Source organism: Thamnophis sirtalis, unplaced genomic scaffold (assembly GCF_051295495.1).
Source record: "Thamnophis sirtalis isolate CommonGarterSnake01/CBP01778 unplaced genomic scaffold, rThaSir2_p1.2 scaffold_1, whole genome shotgun sequence".
Classification (NCBI taxonomy): domain Eukaryota; kingdom Metazoa; phylum Chordata; class Lepidosauria; order Squamata; family Natricidae; genus Thamnophis; species Thamnophis sirtalis.
Window position 1 is genome coordinate 34667309 of NW_028261381.1, and position 19880 is coordinate 34687188.

The 19880-nt window shown below is 38.8% G+C and overlaps 1 protein-coding gene across 4 annotated transcripts in view; it reads left to right on the forward strand.

Annotated features, from left to right (window-relative positions):
- CACNB4 (calcium voltage-gated channel auxiliary subunit beta 4) overlaps window positions 1-3711 on the forward strand; it is a 116556-nt gene extending 112845 nt beyond the window's left edge. For 3 of the 4 annotated variants that reach the window (XM_087710514.1, XM_014068452.2, XM_087710528.1), the window contains one exon: window positions 2833-3711. In XM_087710514.1, the coding sequence (XP_087566640.1) occupies window positions 2833-3093 (261 nt within the window). In that variant the 3' untranslated portion in view covers window positions 3094-3711. Of the gene's footprint in view, window positions 1-866; window positions 933-2832 lie in introns of all 4 variants that reach the window. The other variant, XR_015696061.1, reaches the window with a different exon arrangement.
- The last annotated feature ends 16169 nt before the right edge of the window (window positions 3712-19880 follow it).

Below are 19880 nucleotides of genomic sequence, written 5' to 3' on the forward strand. Positions count from 1 at the left end.
GAATTCTCCTGTAATTTGTAATTCATCTGAGCCTCACAGTGCTTTTGAATGCATTCTGTGGGTTTGTTGCATTGGAATACAATTAGTAAGAGTGAAAATATACCTGACAGTGAACTTCACTTAGTAAATTCACTAGCAAGTAGTAGCAAAATACAATCAGATGTGGCAGGTCTGTAAATTCTTTTTGTATGATACTGGCTCCACTGGACTTTGGGGGAAAACATTTCCAGATCTGTATGCAACGATTGTAACACTATTTAGTGTCTCAATACATAATGAATCTTGACTGGATGTGTCCCTTGAAAAGGGGAGTGAACAAGTGATATAAATATTTAGTGATCATTCTACAACTCCTTCTATGTTATTATAATGCCACAGCCAACAGGTAATGCACAGATATATGCATTGGATTAACTGATCTTATTAGTCAAGAAAAATAAATTGTAGCTACTTTGGTTTCTTTTTAATGCTGGCAAGTTTTGTTCGGATACAAATAGAATATGAGTAACGTTAAGATTGTTGTACATAAATCAAAGGGGATGATGGAACATAACCAGATCCTCCCTTTTTATCGTGGAAAAAACCTGCTGCACAAAAATTTCTTGAAAAGATAAGCATGTCAGATATGTTATGGTGCCACCAATTGTTGCAAATAGATTAGTTTCATTATTTTCTCCAGGTTGATCAACTCACAAAAATTGTGTATTAATATGATGCTAATGCCCTGCCTCTAGTGTAGTTTGCCTCATTTCTTCTTCGAGGTAACAGTTCAGAAAAAATTGGTTCATCTGTTCTGATTTTTTTAAAAAATGATTAATAAAATATTATTCCAATTATAAAAAGATTCTGAACATTTTTTTCCACAGGGATAGCTCAAAAACGGCGGGCCTTTGACACTTCAAACGTGGCATGTAAATAGTCCTTAATCAGAAGTACGTGTTTTACTAAGTTGGGGGGAAAATGTCTTATCAGTTCAAGTTGTCTATGTTTGTAAGTGCACAGAGAATGCACGGAGGCCAGTGTCGCTAAACAACTCAGCACAATGTGTGTGGCTTTTACTACGTGTTACACTTCCCATAGTCTGTATGTCAGTTGGAGGATTAAGCAAATCCCACAAACTCAATCTGCTAGTCAAATTGATGGCTTTTAATATACTCGTTCACTATCTAAGTGCTCTGTTTCTTTCTGTCACCGCATGGATGCAGAAGAAGGCATTTAACTTTTGAATTTGTGTTTAATATTTTAGGGCCAGGTTCTACACATAGCATTGTTTCTGCTTAGTGATTGGTTGACTGTACGAGCAACAGTTTGAGTTCTGTGGAAACATGCTTGTTTTTAACTGTGAAACTTTTCGTTTTCCATCTTGTTTGTGTTGGCCAGACCCTTCTCTTGAACTTTGCTCCTAAGCAAGGGCAAATGAAATGGACAAATCAAACTCTCTTAGATGGCTTTAGCACAATCCCCACATACCCCAGTTCCATTCACTGTTAATCTGTTTTCCCAAGGAATAAATTTTAGATCCTGCGTGGTTTATAAAGGCTGTTTCATACCATCTTATGAAGGCATTGACCCATAGGGTTTTTTTTAAAGCTTGCAACTACTTGCAGAGATGCTGATCAACTATATCATATTTAGGACCATCTATAGGGGCGCAGTGGCTCAGTGGCTAAGACGCAGAGCTTATTGATCAGAAAGGTCGGTAGTTCAGCGGTTCAAATCCCTAGTGCCGCGTAACGAAGTGAGCTCCCATTACTTGTCCCAGCTTCTGCCAACCTAGCAGTTCGAAAGCATGTAAAAATGCAAGTAGAAAGATAGGAACCATCTTTGGTGGGAAGGTAGCAGCGTTCCGTGTGTCTTCAGTGTTTAGTCATGTTGACCACATGACCACGGAGACGTCTTCCGACAGCGCTGACTCTTCGGCTTTGAAACGGAGATAAGCACCACCCCATAGAGTCAGGAATGACTAGCACATATGTGTTACCTTTACCTTTATATACACATATACATACATACATACACATACACATATCTCAATACAGGGTAGTGACTCTTAGTTTGTACACTAAATAATAAGAGCCTTTGGGCCAGTTTGCAAATCAAACTAAACATGCCTACAGTGTTCGCAGCTTATCTATGAGCTTGTACTAGCCATTGTAGTTACTCCAAATGTTAGTAAGAGACAAGATTGCTTTGCCTATCTGTGTTGCCTACTTAATTCTAGAATTGTCAGCAAGCAGAAAGAAAATAGCAGTGATATATTGCAGTATTAGCCCACACTCAAGGATTATACCCTTGACTTGAATAACTTGGAGATAAGGAAGTTACTTCATAATCCATTACTAAGAAATGTAAATATGAATTCATCCAGTATAGATAGAGCAAAAAAATTGTAGGTGAAGGTAAGTTAAGTAATACATAGCAGGAGCTGAGCAGTGGAATATTTCAGATCTTCTATAAAGCTTGGAATGAAAAGCAGATGAATTTAGAACTTCAACAGAAGCCTATTTTAAGATCTTGTTCAGGGTGGGCCTTATTTTCAAGTTTTAAAAGATGGCTTTTAAATTTTTCACCAGGCAGTAAACCTGAGATCTGATTTTTCTGTTCTCATGGCCAAGTATTTTAAATTAAACCAAGGCACCACATTCTGCTGTTTTCTTTACCTCAGCTTTTGAAAGCAGATGGTGAGCCTAAATATATTAAACAGCAGCCAATTATATGTTAAATCAATGATTTCGGGACAAACTTGCAAACAGATTCAGAAGAGTGACACAAACTTGTGGCATCCAGCCTCCCCCCACCTTTTTTAATGTTTAACTGCTTTGCTATTTATAGAGCCAACGTCTGAGGCATAGCAACCATTCTACCGAGAATTCTCCAATCGAACGACGAAGTCTAATGACCTCAGATGAAAACTACCACAACGAAAGGGCTCGGAAGAGCAGGAACCGCTTGTCTTCCAGTTCCCAACACAGCCGAGATCACTACCCTCTGGTGGAAGAAGAGTACTCTGATTCGTATCAAGACTCATACAAACCTCAAAGAAACCGAGGGTCTCCTGGAGGATATAGCCATGATTCCCGACAGAGGCTTTGAATTGACGAACCTGGGGGCAAATGGTACTCATTGGTTGGCCACCTGCTGTTGTAACATAGCTAGGCCAAACAAAGCATCTTGATGCTTACAGGCTGCTGTCATTTCGTGCTCTAGAAGGGCAAAAGAGGATAGATCAACATTTCTCAACCTCAGCAAATTTAAGAATTTAAGGAAAGAATTCCAGGAGGTGAATCTATTCATCTTAAAGTTGTCGAGGTAGAGAAACGCTGAGATAGATAATGCCCTTTCCATTTAGAAAGAAATGAGTTTGCTCAGACACTTAGATGTGTTTTCTTTCCCATGTAATGTTTCATTTCAAATTGTTATCTTTTCTCTCCATTAGATATAATTAGACACATTGATTTGTAAATGTAGACTACCTGTTGAAGCGCACATATGATAATTTCCTGTTATGGAAATTCCAAATGACCAGTTCCAGTTGGAACCAATTTATAAACCAATTCCTGTTGGAATTTGGGTGAAATTGACTGGAAAGTCAACCTGAGCATGTTGCAGTCAGTGAAAAAAAAAGTTAAATAAAATGAAGAGAAAGTAAATTACAAAATCATTATAAGCAAAAAAAAAATATTTTAAAAAAATCTCTAGTACTTGTTTACTGGAAGGTGAATTTATATATAGCTATAGATACGGTTAGAATAAATAATATTAATGTATTTATTTCAGACTACCAAATGTAAACACTCAACTGTGCCAAAAATAATGAATGAATGGAAAAGCTCAAATCCTTTCCATTTTAAACATCAGTGGATATTTTTTTTCCTCCCGTGCTTATATATTGCAGCAAACCTGTATCGCATTGATATTTTTTGCATTTGCTAGATCATATGAAATTATTTCAGCAACTTGAAATAAACTAGAGGTGAAGACAGGCATGTTTAAAAAAAAACGTGGTGGAAATGAATGCACGTTCTGTAGCACAGATGAAATGGAGTTTCACTCACTGAACCTGTGAACAGGTGTGAACAGTGCTGTTGATGTGCACAGCTTTATGCATGAAGGGTCCTCTCTGCATGTTCCAAGTCTGATGGCACCCAGAGTGTTTAAAAGATTTATCCATGGTTTCTCCTAGGTATATGAGAACTAGGGAAGGGATAACTTCTCTCATCTTCCTTGTACCTTAGCACTGAAGACGGGATTAGAGCTTTTGGCTTTGTCCCAACAAGGAAAGTCCGGTTCAGCTACGGTAGATGATTTGCAGAAGGATGAAAAAACCCATGACTCTTTTGGGGCTGGTAAAGCTAAGCCTTAATGAAGAATCTATATCAGGCACAAGGATCCTATCCATCTAATGTCCTAGTTTGTAAAAAAAAAAAAAGACTTTGCAAAGAGTTAAAAAGAGGTGTTTATATTTGGATTTTATGCTGTGCATTAAATGTATTAAAAGTTGAATGTGTTTCACAGGAAAAGATTAATGTGACATTGTTCACACTGCTTTATAGTCAAGAAAGAGATTTCATCCAGCCAAAGCACTAGAGAAGCAGTATTATGATAAGGCATCCTCAAAAGTCTTTGGTGCTTATTTGGCATGCGAATTCTGAACCATGATGGCCTGTTCTCTTTATCATGTCACAGAATGAGGTGTACTATTTTCCTAGTCTGAAAGTTACATCCACCAAACATCCTTAATCTTTTCCATCAAAAGTAATATACCGTGATAATTATACTCTGTTGGCCTTTCACCTGCACCTTGATCTCAAATGTGCTGCAGTCCTTATCTGGATTTCTTGCTTCTCCTTCCTCCCTGGAATGAAAAAGCAGCCCTGAGCACATGAAGCCCTTTGTACGTATAGTGGATATCCTCATTGAAAAGGGTGGGATGCCAGAACTTCATAAATGTATCATAAAGGAGATATTTTGGAGCTCCTGGGTCAATAAGGAATATCCGGTCTAGAAATGTCAGAAAACGTAGCATCACACATACACTTCACATCTCAGATTGTTCTCAGAGTGAGTGGCAAGCATGGTGTTTATTTTCCACAATACTTTTAATAAACTAATAATTACAAAATGATAGTAAGGAATACACACAGAGAGAGAGAACCTTCTGGTCAATGTATCCAGGACAAGATTCTAATGCTCATATTTCTAAGAATGGCGGGTTACAGAATGGGTTGAAAAAAATAAGCAAGATTAGCATTCAAATATTACAAAGATAGCAGGACACTCGAGTAAACTAAACAAACGATAAAAAGTAGAGTTTCACACAAAGAAAAAGTGCACAAATAGCTATGTTAAGAAGGGCTATACCAATAATGTAAAATGAACTAAGGTTACATTAGTTTGTCAAAGATGTCCATATAAATGATATACCTGATTGCTAGAATACAGCAAATGAAAGAATTGGATAGGACATTTCTGTACCTTTTCTCACTAGGCTACGTTTAAATGAGTTCAGATAGTTAAAAGAATTGAAGGGTGGTATTTATATATTTTTTCCTCCAAAAGTATTCTCCAGAAATACTTTAAATATGTACACATCATAAGGCACTCAGGTAACTGGAACAGAAATATTCATATTTAACCATCAAAGCATAGGGCATGAGATTTATCACATATCAGAGGCCTTCATTTTAGCACAGAGAATGCCAAATCATGCATGATATTAGTCTTCTTTGAGGCTCTGTGGAACTCTTCAAACATTAGGAAATTGAAAAATGGCATATGCATTTCCCATTGCATGCTGCTGGATACTTTCAAAGTAGACATTTTTGTATTTGACCATCAAATCTCAGGTCATGAATGTTACCTCATAACAGAGACGGGTACTCCAGCACAAACTTAGTTACAGACAGTCAATGGGCTGTGGAGCTTTAGTTGTTTGGCGTTAAGGGGTGGGGGAGGACTGTCAGATTTAGAACCAGCAAGGAAGACGTATCCAAGTTGGCCAAACAAAAGGTTCATTTCCTACTATTAGTATTACACGCTGTATAAGAAAACACAGAAGCAGTAAGCTTGTCGTAGAACTGCCTCTCTAATTGGCTGCTGCTGGCTGTGTAATCTGGGCGGAATATTTGACGGCACTCTTTCTTGGTGGACAGGGTATCTTCAGAGCGCTAGCACTTTAATGTATGCCCCAAACTTATATATTATTGGATATATTTCCTATACAGGTAGTCCTCAACTTACAACCACAATAGGGCCCCAAATTTCCTGTGCTAAGCAAAGCAATTGTTAAGTTTTGTCCCATTTTATGGCCTTTTTGTCACAGTTGTTAAATGAAATTGCTGCAGTTGGTAAGTGATTCCTGTTGGTTAATGACTTTGCTTGTTGGAAGCCAGCTGGGAAGATTACAAATGGCGATCGCATTGCCTCAGGAAAGTACAACTGTCATAAATATATGCCAGTTCTTGAGTGCCCACATTTTGATTATTTGACCATGGGGATGCTGCAACTGTTGTAAATGTGAAAACCTGTCGTAAGTCACTTTTTTCACTTCCGTTGTAACTTCAAGCAGTCAGTAAAATAAATGGCTGTAAATGGAGGATTACCTATAGCAGTGATGGTGAACTTTTTCGGCATCAAGTGGTTAAACCAGAACGCGTGAGTGTGTGAGCACTGGCCAGCTAGTCTTCGGGTTTCCGGTGCTCTGGCATGCGCGAAAACCAGCTGGCCGGGACACATGCATGTGCCAGAAACCCAAAGACCAGGTGGCCCATGCACATGCGCACGCCAGAAACCAGAAGAGCTGCTGTGTGCCACCTCTGGCACATGTGCCATAAGTTCGTCATCACAAAGTTATAGTGTTGTATTTGAAATCATACATTGGAAGAACAGAGTATATCAGAAAAATCTGATTTCTTAAATGTAATTAGAGTTGTATATTTTTACTTAGGGAAATTATATTTTACGATCATCTTAGGCTATTACATAATAGATAAGAGTCTTCTAATTCAGCTTGCATCATGTGCTTGTCCTGTCTCAAATGTAGCATTTTATTGGATGGGGACAATCTTGATGATGAAATTCTTTGATTGGTAACTTTCATGTTTTCCCACTTTGTAATTTTTTAAGACACTTCGTTAGGACAGCCCCTTGCTGCAAAAATTCAGAGAACCATTAGATGGCAAGAAAGAGATTAGCTGCTCTCTGATGTTTCTCTGTATTTTTTTCAGCCCCAAAATTGTAACCACTAAGAAGGAAAAGTGTTTTCCCTAGCAACTTTAGAAGGTGTCCATTTGGAAATAGCCTGCACAACAAGAAGAAGGCAAGCCTTAAAGAAGATGTTCCAAATAAGAATGAGAGGAACCTCCTTTACTTTAATATAGAGGTGGGCAACTATGGCATCTTTACGGCCTGTGGTGGTACAATTCTTGAGGCAGCATGGAATGCTGGGAGTTGAAGTCCACAGGATGTGAAGGCTCTATAGTTTCTCAGTTCTGCTTTAATATATGAAGCCTGGCTTTTAATTGATAAGATAACACCTCTGTTCTTCCTTTAAAGAAGTGTTGCTAGTAATATCCCCTTTAAAAGGGCAATTGAAACAACAGCTCTAAGCCATTTCTCCAGTAGCATAACATCATCTAGCTATTTTTGAACTGATATATAGCTATTTGTTTTACTATTATTTTGAAACACTGGTGGTTAGGTGGATTTTGAAGGTGCTATAAATATCTTCTGGTGAAATACTGGGATCTGTGTAAGGATTGAGAAAGTAAGGCATAGATGGGATTGCACTGAGCTTACACTCTGTATTAGGCAGAGCAGGGGTAAAAACCCCATATAGTTAAATTTTTTAGAAAAAAAAAAGGGAAATAAAGTAGCTTGGGAAAGAGCAGAGTTGTTATTTAGTCATTGTTGGTATTGTAAACCCAATTCAATATGTGCTAAGAGCCGAGGTGGTGCAGTGGTTAGGGTGCAGTATTGCAGGCCACTTTAGCTGACTGTTATCTGCAGTTCAGCGGTTCTAATCTCACTGGCTCAAGGTTGACTCAGCCTTCCATCCTTCCGAGGTGGGTGAAATGAGGACCCAGACTGTGGGGGCGATATGCTGACTCTGTAAACCGCTTAGAGAGGGCTGAAAGCCCTATGAAGCGGTATATAAGTCTAACTGCTATTCCTATTGCTATTAAAATTTGAATTACCCCATTTTTAACTTGCTGTCATAAATAATGTGCTAGCTGGGCAAGTTTTTTGTTTCTCCTTGCAAGTTGAGGAAGCTTATGACCACTTGTCCATTGAACATAGGGACTTACAACCCATGCCTGAAGTTATAGCCGTCGCAGCACCTGTCGCACGATCAAAATCCACGTGCTTGGCAACACTACACTACTACAAGAGCGCTGCAAATTGCCCATTCCACCCATTTCCTGCCTTTTGGCTTTCTGCTGCCCTGCTGCCCCAGCTTGTTTTCGCCACCGCTTTGTTCCCACTGCTGATGAAGCATGCCTGGTCTGGGGCTGGACCAGCCTGAAGCTGACTTTGTTCTGTGAAAAAAGGAGGGGGAGTAGTCTTTTCGCAAGGTGAAACCAGCCCCAGTGTGGCCCAGCAAACAGGCCATGCAGCCCCATCAGCAGTGAAAGAAGAAGACAGTGGAGAGCCATGGTGGCACAGTGGTTAGAATGTAGTATTGCAGGCTAATTGTGCTGACTGCCAGCAATTTGATTCTTAGAGGCTCAAGGTTGACCCAGCCTTCCATCCTTCCAAGGTCAGTAAAATGAGGACCCGGATTGTTGGGAGCAACATGCTGCCTTTGTAAACCACTTAGAGAGGACTGTAAAGCTCTGTGAACTGATATATAAGTCTAAGTGCTATTACTATCACCTGGGGGGGGTGGGGGTGGCGCGCAGGGCAGCAGTGGCCTTGGAGTGCAGATAGTAAGGGTGACTGGGATTGGTCTGGGGTAGCTGTGGCTTTCTGGAACATAGTAAGCAGCCCAGAGTTAGGCGGTTTGGGAGCTGCTTGCGCATCTCACAAGGCATGGTGCAGGACAGTCAAAAGGACAGTGGGGAGGTAGGCAAATGGTGGAGTTGGAGGCATTTCCTTACTTACTGAGCCTTGAGACTGGGACAGACCAAGCCTGAAATGGAGTGGATTGGGCTGGGTGCTCAGCTAATGACCAATAACATTTGCTTAACAACAGCAATGCCATTTCCTGAGATTGCAGTCGCTAAGCGATGCAGTCACGCAACATCTTGCTTTACAGCCACATTGCTTAGCAATTGAAATTCAGGTCCCAACTGTGGGCATAACCTGAGGACTGTCTGTACCTACTGTTAAGTTCTGAAAATAAAATCTGTTTATAGTTGGAGTGGTTTTTGTCAAGGTAGCAAAGATGAGGTAGCATTTACAACAAGGAGAAATAAATTGGAGCACCTTGGAGAGAAAGAGAGAAAGATATGTTTGACAGCAGATATGTTTGACAATGACGTGGCTATAGCTTGTTGGGCAGAAATATGGCTTCAGTATGTTTGGACTACAGGGAAACTTAATTTTTGGGCCATATTGAGCATCATTTGTTTCCCCTCCCCCAATAGTGTTTATTTATTGCAAGACATAGACAGAATTGTTTCTGAGGTTTTGCTCCCAGACATGCCAAATTGCTTGGCCAATTTTATATGCTGTGCGTCTTGATATGGCTGGATAAGGAGCTCCATTTACTAATCTGCTTCAGGAAGCAGCAGCTCCGAACCCTTTCTAGGAATCCTTGCATGAAGAGAGCATGAACTCTGACATATAAGAAATATTATACCCAATATTGCTCTCCGACACTTTGAATTGAAAGGTAAAAAGAGATTTTGGTACACCTGGGGATGCTCAGGTAGCACCTCCCTAGAGCTCAAAGTAGCAATGGCGACAGTTTTTCCTGGGTTACACAGCCACCTTCTGCCCCACTATCCCAAGAAAAAGCACATTTTCCTTCAAGAGCTGCAAATAGGCTATATGCCAAGGTGGCGCAGTGGTTAAAATGCAGCACTGCAGGCTACTGCTAGATCAGCAGTTCAGCGGTTCAAATCTCACCGGCTCAGGGTTGACTCAGCCTTCCATCCTTCCGAGGTGGGTAAAATGAGGACCCAGATTGTTGGGGGCAATATGCTGACTCTCTGTAAACCGCTTAGAGAGGCCTGAAAGGCCTATGAAGCGGTATATAAGTCTACTGCTATTGCTATTGCTATTGCCTGCGGTGGTTCCCCCCACTTGGAAAGACAGCTTTGCCTTCAAATTTAAAGCCCCATAGAGCTCTAGAAAGCCACTTCGGTGAGGTTGGAGCAAGCACTTGGCTAGAAACTGGTAGTTGGTGAATTCTCGTCCCATCTAAAGCACGGAGTCACTTGAATGACCTTAGACTAGTCACGATGCAATTGTGAGCCATTTCCAAAAAACTGTTGTCAACAAAATTTGTCTAGGCAGTTGCTAGGAGTCAAAAGATGACTCAAAGGCATGCACATATGCACAACACCAACACACAGTCACAGACCACTGGTGGGTTCCAGATCCCGTTGCAACCAGTACAGCGCAACGGGGCCCAGCCACCACATGCACCACATACACGCTCCAGCTGTTTGGCGGAGCGTTGCAGAGGCGCTGTATGCTCCGTGTGCATGCGCGAAAGCCCCAATCGGCTCAAATACAGGTAAGGAGGGCGGGTGGGCCCTCCGGAGCACCATACCAGAACGGTACCTGGTGCTCCTAGCAGGCACCAGTACACCCGTACCAGGGCATACTGGTCGTATCCCACAGACAGACAGACATACACAGAACTCCTTAATAAGTCTAAACCAGGAAGTATCAGAAGTTCTCTCTGCAGATTACATCAGATTCTTAACAAAGGAAATACACACTAACAGGGTAAATGTTTGTGTGGATTGTGGATTAGGCTGGAGTTCTTTTATGTTTCCAGAAAGAAATCCACAGCCAGTTATACAATGGGTCAGAAACAGAGGCCATCTTAAAAAAAAAATACATGAAATAAATGTTACTGCTTGTGCACTATTTGCCAATCATCTCTCTGCCAAAGTAATGCTTTTTCCCCAGAGGAAAAGGCCCAAGCACATAAAATGAACAAAAAATAAACACAGGAAGAAAATTCTTTAGTTTCCATGGAAACAGACTGGAAGACAGCATCTCTATTTTGCCTGTATTACTGCCCTCTCTTGCTTTTTCCTCGATTTCCTTAATCCTTAAAACTAAATTAGTGAACTTTTAGTTATTCTTAATTTGTAGTTTAGGACTCTGAACTCAGAAAGCTAAACAGAGTTGGACTTGGCTAGTTCCGTATTTGGATAGGAGGCCATTAGGAGAAAACAAGGCTGAGGACTAATCTGAATTTACTTCAACATCCAGAAAAAGCAGTGGCAAATCACATCTCTATTGCTGCTTGTCTATGAAATTACCAGGAATTGAGCTAGATTCAAGTTATCTTTATGTATATTACCCTTAATGTAATTGTAAAATTGTTCAGTTCCGACGGTACTCTCTGTGAAGTCTCTTGTTAAAAGTGTGTTATGGTATTAAAATAAGGGGTTGTTGCTATTGTTTAGGGAATGGGAATGTGAGTAATGATAAACAGCACTCCCACATCAGAAATTCTGCACAGCATCCCAGCATCAACGCAACCTCCTTTATTGCAATTGATAATTACATTTTTAAAACAAAGAAAACTTTCTCAACCATGCTCTAGCCTTCTTTTAATGTCAAAATTAACTTCTGAAAGGTACACTATCATCTCATGTGGATAGGAGAATTGTTCAGGGCTTTGGATTCAACCAGGAAGAGATGCTTTGGATATGTGGGAGCATGAATGCAGGCAGCATCTCTGACTGATTCATTAACTCAACTGCATCTTTTTCTCAAATTGTGTGGCTGCTCTAGGGAAAATACAAATGCTTTAACAAATTATCAGAGCTGCGTTCATATTTGTATGCATTCCACATAAATAAAAGAATTGTACCGCTCTAACAGCTACATTTTCCAAGCTATCTTATTTAAATAAGTTAACAAGCAACTTTTATTTGGTTCTGTGTCTAGGTTTTTCTGTTTCCTGTCCTCTCCCCCTTCTGAATAATTCCTTGACAAAAGACAATTAGGCATAGAATTTATCTGGAGATTCAATGCGATCCAAAGATGCTGGTTCAGTGATTATGTAAGACTGCAAATAGAATTATTTCAAAAATCAGCTTCATTTGTATTCAGAGTAAGTAAATATATTTGAAAACTTAAATGGGAAAAGAGTTGGAGGACATATAGTTTCACAGATTGGCAATTTTTGGTCATTCCAATTGTATATTCAGAAGCCGAGTCCCCTCTAGTTAATAGCATAGCAATATCAATCGTTGCTGGATCAGTTCACAATTCCAACAAAGTTTCCAACTCGGTGCAGTGATAGTCCCAGGCAAAATAAGATATAAAGATAATGTGCCTCCTTTACATTCTGTAATAAAAACATCATTTCTTAGTAATGTTATGCCTGTGAGACACGGTAATGGTGATGAGGATGACTGATTAAAGGGCATTCACAGATCTTAAAAAGCTCTCCAAGCTAATGGCTGCCATCAGCACTCCTAAATTTGTTTAAGTGGGTTTCGCATTATAATTATAGCACTTCCCATGGACATCACTGCAGTGAATAGTGAATTTGGCTAAATGAATTGCTGTTGAGCTTCTGCTTGCTAGCGTGACAACTGCCCTTTTTGCTTTAACAGGTGTTTCAAACTGGCAGTCCGCGGGCCGGATGTGTCATATGTAGGCCATACCCACCCCAGCTCCGCAAAGAGAAAAAAAAAACCATTGTGAAACATGACGGCAACGTGACGCTGCGAGTTTGACACCCGTGACTTAGTATTTTATACTGCAACCCAGTAGAGCCTTTCATTCAACATGGACCCCTTTAAATGCCTTTTGTGGCCACGGACCCCCAAGACTTAAGATTTAAATCATAACATTTCTTCAAGCCTTTGCGGACCCTTCCCTGTGATGACATTGTGCCCCCCCTCAATGGTCCATGGACCACAGGTTGAGAACCACTGCGGTAGAGCATTTTAGAATACATTTAAGGTCTTGATTATATACTGCATATACATAGGCATGAAAAAGGAGACACCAGGGGAGGGGAAAATTCTCACAAATTTTAGCAAACTTGGGACCTCATTAAATTGCCACAAATTCTTTGAAATCAATGTGGCTGGGTTTTTTTGCTCTCCGGTAGCATTATGACCAGACCAGTGGTGGGATTCAAATAATTTAACAACTGGTTCTTGGCCCTAATGACCAGCTGGGTAGGCGGAACTCAGTGGTCATGTGACTGGGTGGGCATGGCCAACTCAATGTCACTCACGTCGATGGGTGCTTCGCCTTAGTTGTTACAATGTAAGTTTTAACCAGAGAGGCAGTTTCTGTAAGCAGGGCAATAAAGATTAGGCTAGAAACAACAGCGGAATGTTTCCTTCCTGCCTTCCTTATAAGATTATCCCTGTAAAGTGGGAAAAAACAAAATGAGATTTCTTCCGACAACTGGTTCTCCGAACTGCTTAGAAAGTTAACCCAAATAGGTGCGAACTGGCTGAATCCCACCACTGGACCAGACTATTGAATTGCTTGAAGAGATTTGCATTTTACAGTGGATAGTTTTGCAATGGTGCTTGACATACTTGCCTTAGGAAAAATATATATAAGGCATTTAGTATTTCAGAAGAAAAATAATTAATTTTGTAAGCTTTTTTCCCACCCAAGCTGTTGACAATCTAATGAAACACACTAAGGAAAGAATTCACTAAATGACATTATTATCTCACGGTACAAAACTACTTTTGCGGATTCATCTTTTTTTTAAAAAAAAACAGTGCCGATTGTAACTTTAAACAGTCATTAAATGAACTGTTCATTAAATGAACTGTTGTAAGTCGAGCTGGAGTCGAGTAGATCACATCCTTGATCAGACTTTTAATTCAAGTCAAGAAGTTCCCAATTTTGTCCTCTGTGTAAGCAAAGAACTAATCTGAAATATGGCCTGGGAAGAGAAATCGGAGCCCTCCAGATGTTGAACAGCAGTGGTGTATTAACCATTAAGCAGACTAAGTACATGCTTAGGGTACCAGGCCCAAGGGGACACCACAAAGTTGAGAAAAAAACCAATGAAGATTTGTACAGTATGTACAAAGGAGGGAGGGCATCAAGATTTGTCAGTGCTTAGGGCACCAGTGCGCCTTAATATGCCACTGCTGAACAGCAATTGTCCACATTCCCAGGTAGTGAGAAAGACTGCTGGAAATTGTACTCCATAGAGGCATATACACCGTTCCTGAATGACTTGGTGCTTTCATACAATCTTTCTGTATGCAAATGTTTTTCCATGCTTGACTAACCAGAGCCCAGAATATAACAGGTAACAAATTTTCAATTCAGTAAATGCCTTTTCTTTTCTTTGAAAATTGGGGCAAGGGGGGAGGGGGGTAGAGTATTATTGTGCTTATTCAATCTATTTAAACTATAAAAATGTATATTTGGTTTTCAGCAGTATTGTTGTTTGATTGCTGATTTTCTGTGAAATTAATGAAGAATTGAATAAGACTCTGACTGCAATTCTATGTAAACTGCCTATTGATCCTAAGGGTGATTTCCATGCATATTTGCGTAAGATTCAGTGTAGGAATGATTTTGCAGTTGTAATGTAAATCCTTATTAAAACAGTGTTACCCTGCCTTGTATGCTGATCGGGTCCCTAAAACTTTATGTACAGTTTCAGATATTTAAGAATATTTAAGAAAGTGTGTGTCTGGGTGTGTCAACTTTAAGAAATTTGAGGGTTGTTTATAATTTATTTTCTGGGAGAAAAGAAATCTGTCTTGAGGTGATTGCCTTAAGATTCATCTTTATACAAAGCTTTCGAAAGCAGGCAGAAGAAGTGCATCAGTGGCATTTTTGATCCTGGCAAAATATTTCCCCTAGCTGGGATGTTGCACAAATAACTGAATAATAGAGAACTGTCTCCCTTGGATTATTTCCCTTTGCCTCGATTGGTTTGCCAAGTTGTATTTTTAAGATCTGATTGTTAGAAGTTATTTTTGCAATTTGTGTAATTGAAAGAAATTGATCATGGCATGTACACCTAAATACCAGATAATGTTATAGTTCCATGCTGTTTATTAAAATAAACTCTGCAGTGAAGCCTACTATGCACAATTGAACCATAACCACTCACTAAAACTCTGCTTCTGAAGTTAATTTGGAGTGTGCTTTGAGATCCACAATACATCGTAACTCTTGGACATTCTGAAGTTCAAGGGAGTTTCACTCAGAATTATTCTACTTGGTAGAGTTGGTTTGGTCTAGTGGCTTAGTAACTAGGCTAGAAACCGTGAGACCGTGAGTTCTAGTCCTGCCTTAGCCTGAAAGCCATCTGGGAAACCTTGGACCAGTCACTCTCTCTCAACCCAGCTCACCTCACAGAGTTGTTGTTGTGGGGAAAATAGTAGGAAGAAAAAAAGTGTGGGATATGTTCACCACCTTGCGTTATTGGTAAAAAAAATGAAGGATACAAATAAACAAACTTGATAGGACCTTTGCTTTAGGAGTGATAATGTGCTATCTAGTATAAGTGCAGTATACTTGAGGGTGGGTGTTTGGTTTTTTGGCTTTCTGGTTTATCTCAGTGAAGCTCTTTTACATCAGGTAGGCTAAAGAGATGTATAAAAATGTGCAATGCATAGCATTAAGGACATCTAATATATCCACCATTCTCTTCTGTTCTATCTTTTCTGGTTCTCAGTATCTTTTCGGGCTGACCCCATCTATTTATTTCTGTCATTTGGGGGTAGTGGTGGTGAGAAGGCCAGCTATTGCATTTTGGGAATGAGAGTCTGTAACAATAATAAAAAAGAATTTCTGAAAGTATAGTTGATGAATGAAAATGACATATTGGCAGAGCTGTCACCTAATTAAAGAAGCTGTTACAATAATTTAACCATTCCAATTAAATTTCCATTATGTATGCAATCTGCATGAATTTATATTCGATCCAAACAGTATTTTCCAACCACAAAAGCTCCCTTGCATAAATTTTAATTAATTTCTGTTGGGACATATGTATAGATGTATAGCTATCCATTATCATCTAAATCAGGAGTGTCCAACCTTGACAGCTTGCAGAATTCCCCAGCCAGCATGCTGTAAGATTGGACATCCCTGATCTCAATGAACTTTCAGGTAACAATTGTAGCTTCTCCATTCCTGTATCCCAAAATCTACTTCAGAGGACCCTTCAACTTATCTGGAAGAGATGTGGGGTAGAGTAAAGAAAAATTAGTTCAAGTTGCTGTATCAGTTCCTTTGCATCAGACACTGTGTGGCCCAATCCACTGATATTTAGAAAATGCCCTTTTTCGTGCGAGTAAGAGGGACAAATAGAGCGTCCCAACATTTCTAGTGTCTTTACAAAAATTATTTCCAGATTTTGTACAGGTTCCTTTGAATGTATTACAAATCATTTTAGCTGAGTAAAGAAAATGATACTAAGGTTTGTAGGCCTAATTTTGGCTGATCAAGTTTTGCAAAACAAACAAACAAAACTTTAAACTTTTTAAAGTTTAAGTTTAAAAAAAATTAAAAATGTTTGCTTCTACAAGATCGATGCAAAATGATCTTCAGGACAAATCAGTACAATCTCTGATATTAGTGTCAAACATACCACTGTTTAAATAGAGCAACAGCAATAAAAACGGTTGGGAAAACTAACAGAATGACCCAATTTTTGCCCTCCCAACCAGGGTTTTTTCCAAGGGATTTCTTATGGCATTTTCTCTGATTACTACCTATGAACTTCAATTCAGGAAGTTGATTAGAGCACAGGCATTTCTTCTTTCAAGCTGTGTAGGACTGTACAAAGTAAATGTTGTTTCCAAAAACAGTGGTTGGGGGTTGAGAACAGTGGTAGGTTTCAATTTATTTTATTACCAGTTTGCTCGTGCGCGCACGATGCTTCTGGTCATGCACAGAAGTGTCCGGGTAGATCGGTGGAGCCTCCTGCCGCCACCACTACCGGTTCACCGTTCCGGGGTGAACTGGCAGAAACTTACCTGTGGTTGAGAATTTCAACCCTATATTTTGAATCATTTGCATTTTAGACTGCAAAATATACAAATCCACATATCTAATCTGACAATGCATATCTTTCTATTTGAATGCAAGAAAACTGATTCTCAACATGCTGCCTCCATGCAGGACCAACTGAATGAGTGATAAAATGTCCTCCTATATATTGCTTTAATTGTACAGGTAGTACTCACTTAATGATTGCTCAGTTTAGCCACCATTCACACTTAACAACAATGGAAAAAAGTCATTTTATGACCAGTTCTTACATTTACGATGGTCGCAAAATCCCATTGTCACATGATCACCATTTGTGAGCTTCACAGTTGTCTTCCAACAAGCAATCAATGGAGAAGCCAGCGGTAAAATTGCAAGTCAGTATCATGTGATGTCTCAAATCACAGGTGATTCATTTAAGGACCATGGTGTGAGTGACTTACGTCTCTCTTGTTCGCATGATGTTTCACCTAATGACCACATTGCTCAGCAAAGAAAGCTGACAGTCTCAATTGTGGTTTGTTAAATGAGGACTACTTATATTTTCCTGCATGGATCTGGTTTTCACGTAAGAAAAGGATAAATTTTGGAGCAGGCCTAACAAATGTAAAAACTAGCTAAGTTTTTGAGCCACGGTGGCACAGTGGTTAGAGTGCAGTACTGCAAGTTACTTCTGTTGACTGCCGGCTGCTTGCAATTTGGCAGTTCAAATCTCACCAGGCTCACGGCTGATTCAGCCTTGCATCTATCCAAGGTGGGTAAAATGAGGACCCAAAAATTGTTGGGGGGAATATGCTAACTCTAAACCACTTAGAGAGGGCTGTAAAGCACTGTAAAGCGGTATATAAGTCTAAATGCTATTGCTAAATGAAACTATTAAAGATACTCCCCGCTTAGTAATATTGTCTCTAACAACCTTGCAGTCTAATCCATAGTGCTGAAGGGAAAAAAGTTAATGATAGAAATTGTAGTTAAAAGTTGCTGGTAAAACTTGATTATGGCCGTTTCTATGGCCAACAACAGGGATCTTCAGATTGATTCACCATCTGGAAATTGTAATTTCAGTTGAATCTCATTAACTGAGCTTTGTGATGCTAGATTATATTGAGCTATTTCATCTTTTTTTAAAAAAAATGGCCTTTAAAATGCACAATATTATTTGTATGTAATTTTAAAGTGAGTAATATATTGACTTGGGTTTTTTAATCTGAACTCAATAAAGCGAACTGCTTATTTGTAGAATTTAACATGTAAATGTGGTTACAAAGACAATTTATGTTATCTTCATAAAATACTTCCACATGTAGAATACTATATTCCAAACTGAAACAGCAAAGTATTATTAATGTAGATTTGTCTTTAATTTAATTTGTACACTTAATTTGGTCAAATTAAGTTTGTTTGGCTATAATTTATTTTACTCCCAATAATTTTCATTCTTTTACATTTTAAAAAGCTAAGATGTGTACACTGTTAAGTAAATAAAATAAAGACATCATCATCAAATCATTCCTCACTTAACGAGTATTCAGGAATGAATACATTTCAATTAAATTAAGCATTACTAATCTAGCTCTGCCAATTTAGCTGAAAGCAACAATGTTTCAACTACTAACACAAGGAAAGATTAAATGAAGGGTTGTAAATTCTATCAGAGAAAATAAATGAAATCATACACAAAAGGAACTGCTGTATTTGTTCCAATTTACAAGGTTTTTTTTACAAATGCCTAGGTCTCAGAGACAAACATACAATTTCTTTATCTCATTCTCAAATATAATATTTTATAAAAATTAAATTAAAAAAGGACTTGAAATTAAAGTAGAAAATAAGGACTATGGACAATATTTGATTGTATTAATAGTGTTCATTAAATTTGCTTTTATTTATTTATTTTTATCTCAGGCACCACTAGATTTAACAATGGATAGCTCAATCCATTATTTTGGAGTCTGGATGTTGTTAACTTGTGCTATCAGCTACAGATTTACTATTTTTAAGTTGGTTCCACTAAAGGAATAAATCAGAGTGAATATACTATGCCCAATAGTTCAGGTTTTTTTATATGTCGTATATGCTTTCTGAAAGTTATTTCAAAAGCCAACATTCTATTGCCAAAACTGCTATGATTTACTGCAGTGTATTAATACTAAAAAAAAGTCAAGCCATGCAGTGAACTATCATAATGAACAATAACAGTTTTTAGCAAAATGTATTTTGTCACTAATATAACATAGAGAAAAGCACATTTATAATAGCACAAACTATTATTCCATTGCTATCCTTGGCATTGAAATTTCCAAAAAAAATTAATAGTGTACTGATTCCAGATTCCAAATTGATATTTTCAATCTTTTTAATCGCTTATATTAGACTTCTTCATCTGCTCATTTTGAAATCATCATGTTCATAAGTAATTTCATTTGTGTTAAAGTATGTACTGGTAAAACTGGTACCAGTTTTACCAGTACATACTTTACTGTACCTCTCCAAATCAACCGGTTGGATTGATAGAATCTTTTCTTTTTTTCTTCTCCCAGTTTTGTACAGTACGACTTCTTAAATTTGTGTCAATTTGAATTCATGCTTTTTGCCCATCATACAGGTAGTCCTCGACTTATGCCAACAATTGGGATTGGAATTTCCATCACTAAGTGATGCAAAGTAAAGTGAGTCATGACATGATAATGCCTGACTTTGACCTTTTTGTAATGGTTGTTAAGTGAATCACATGGTCATTAAGCAAA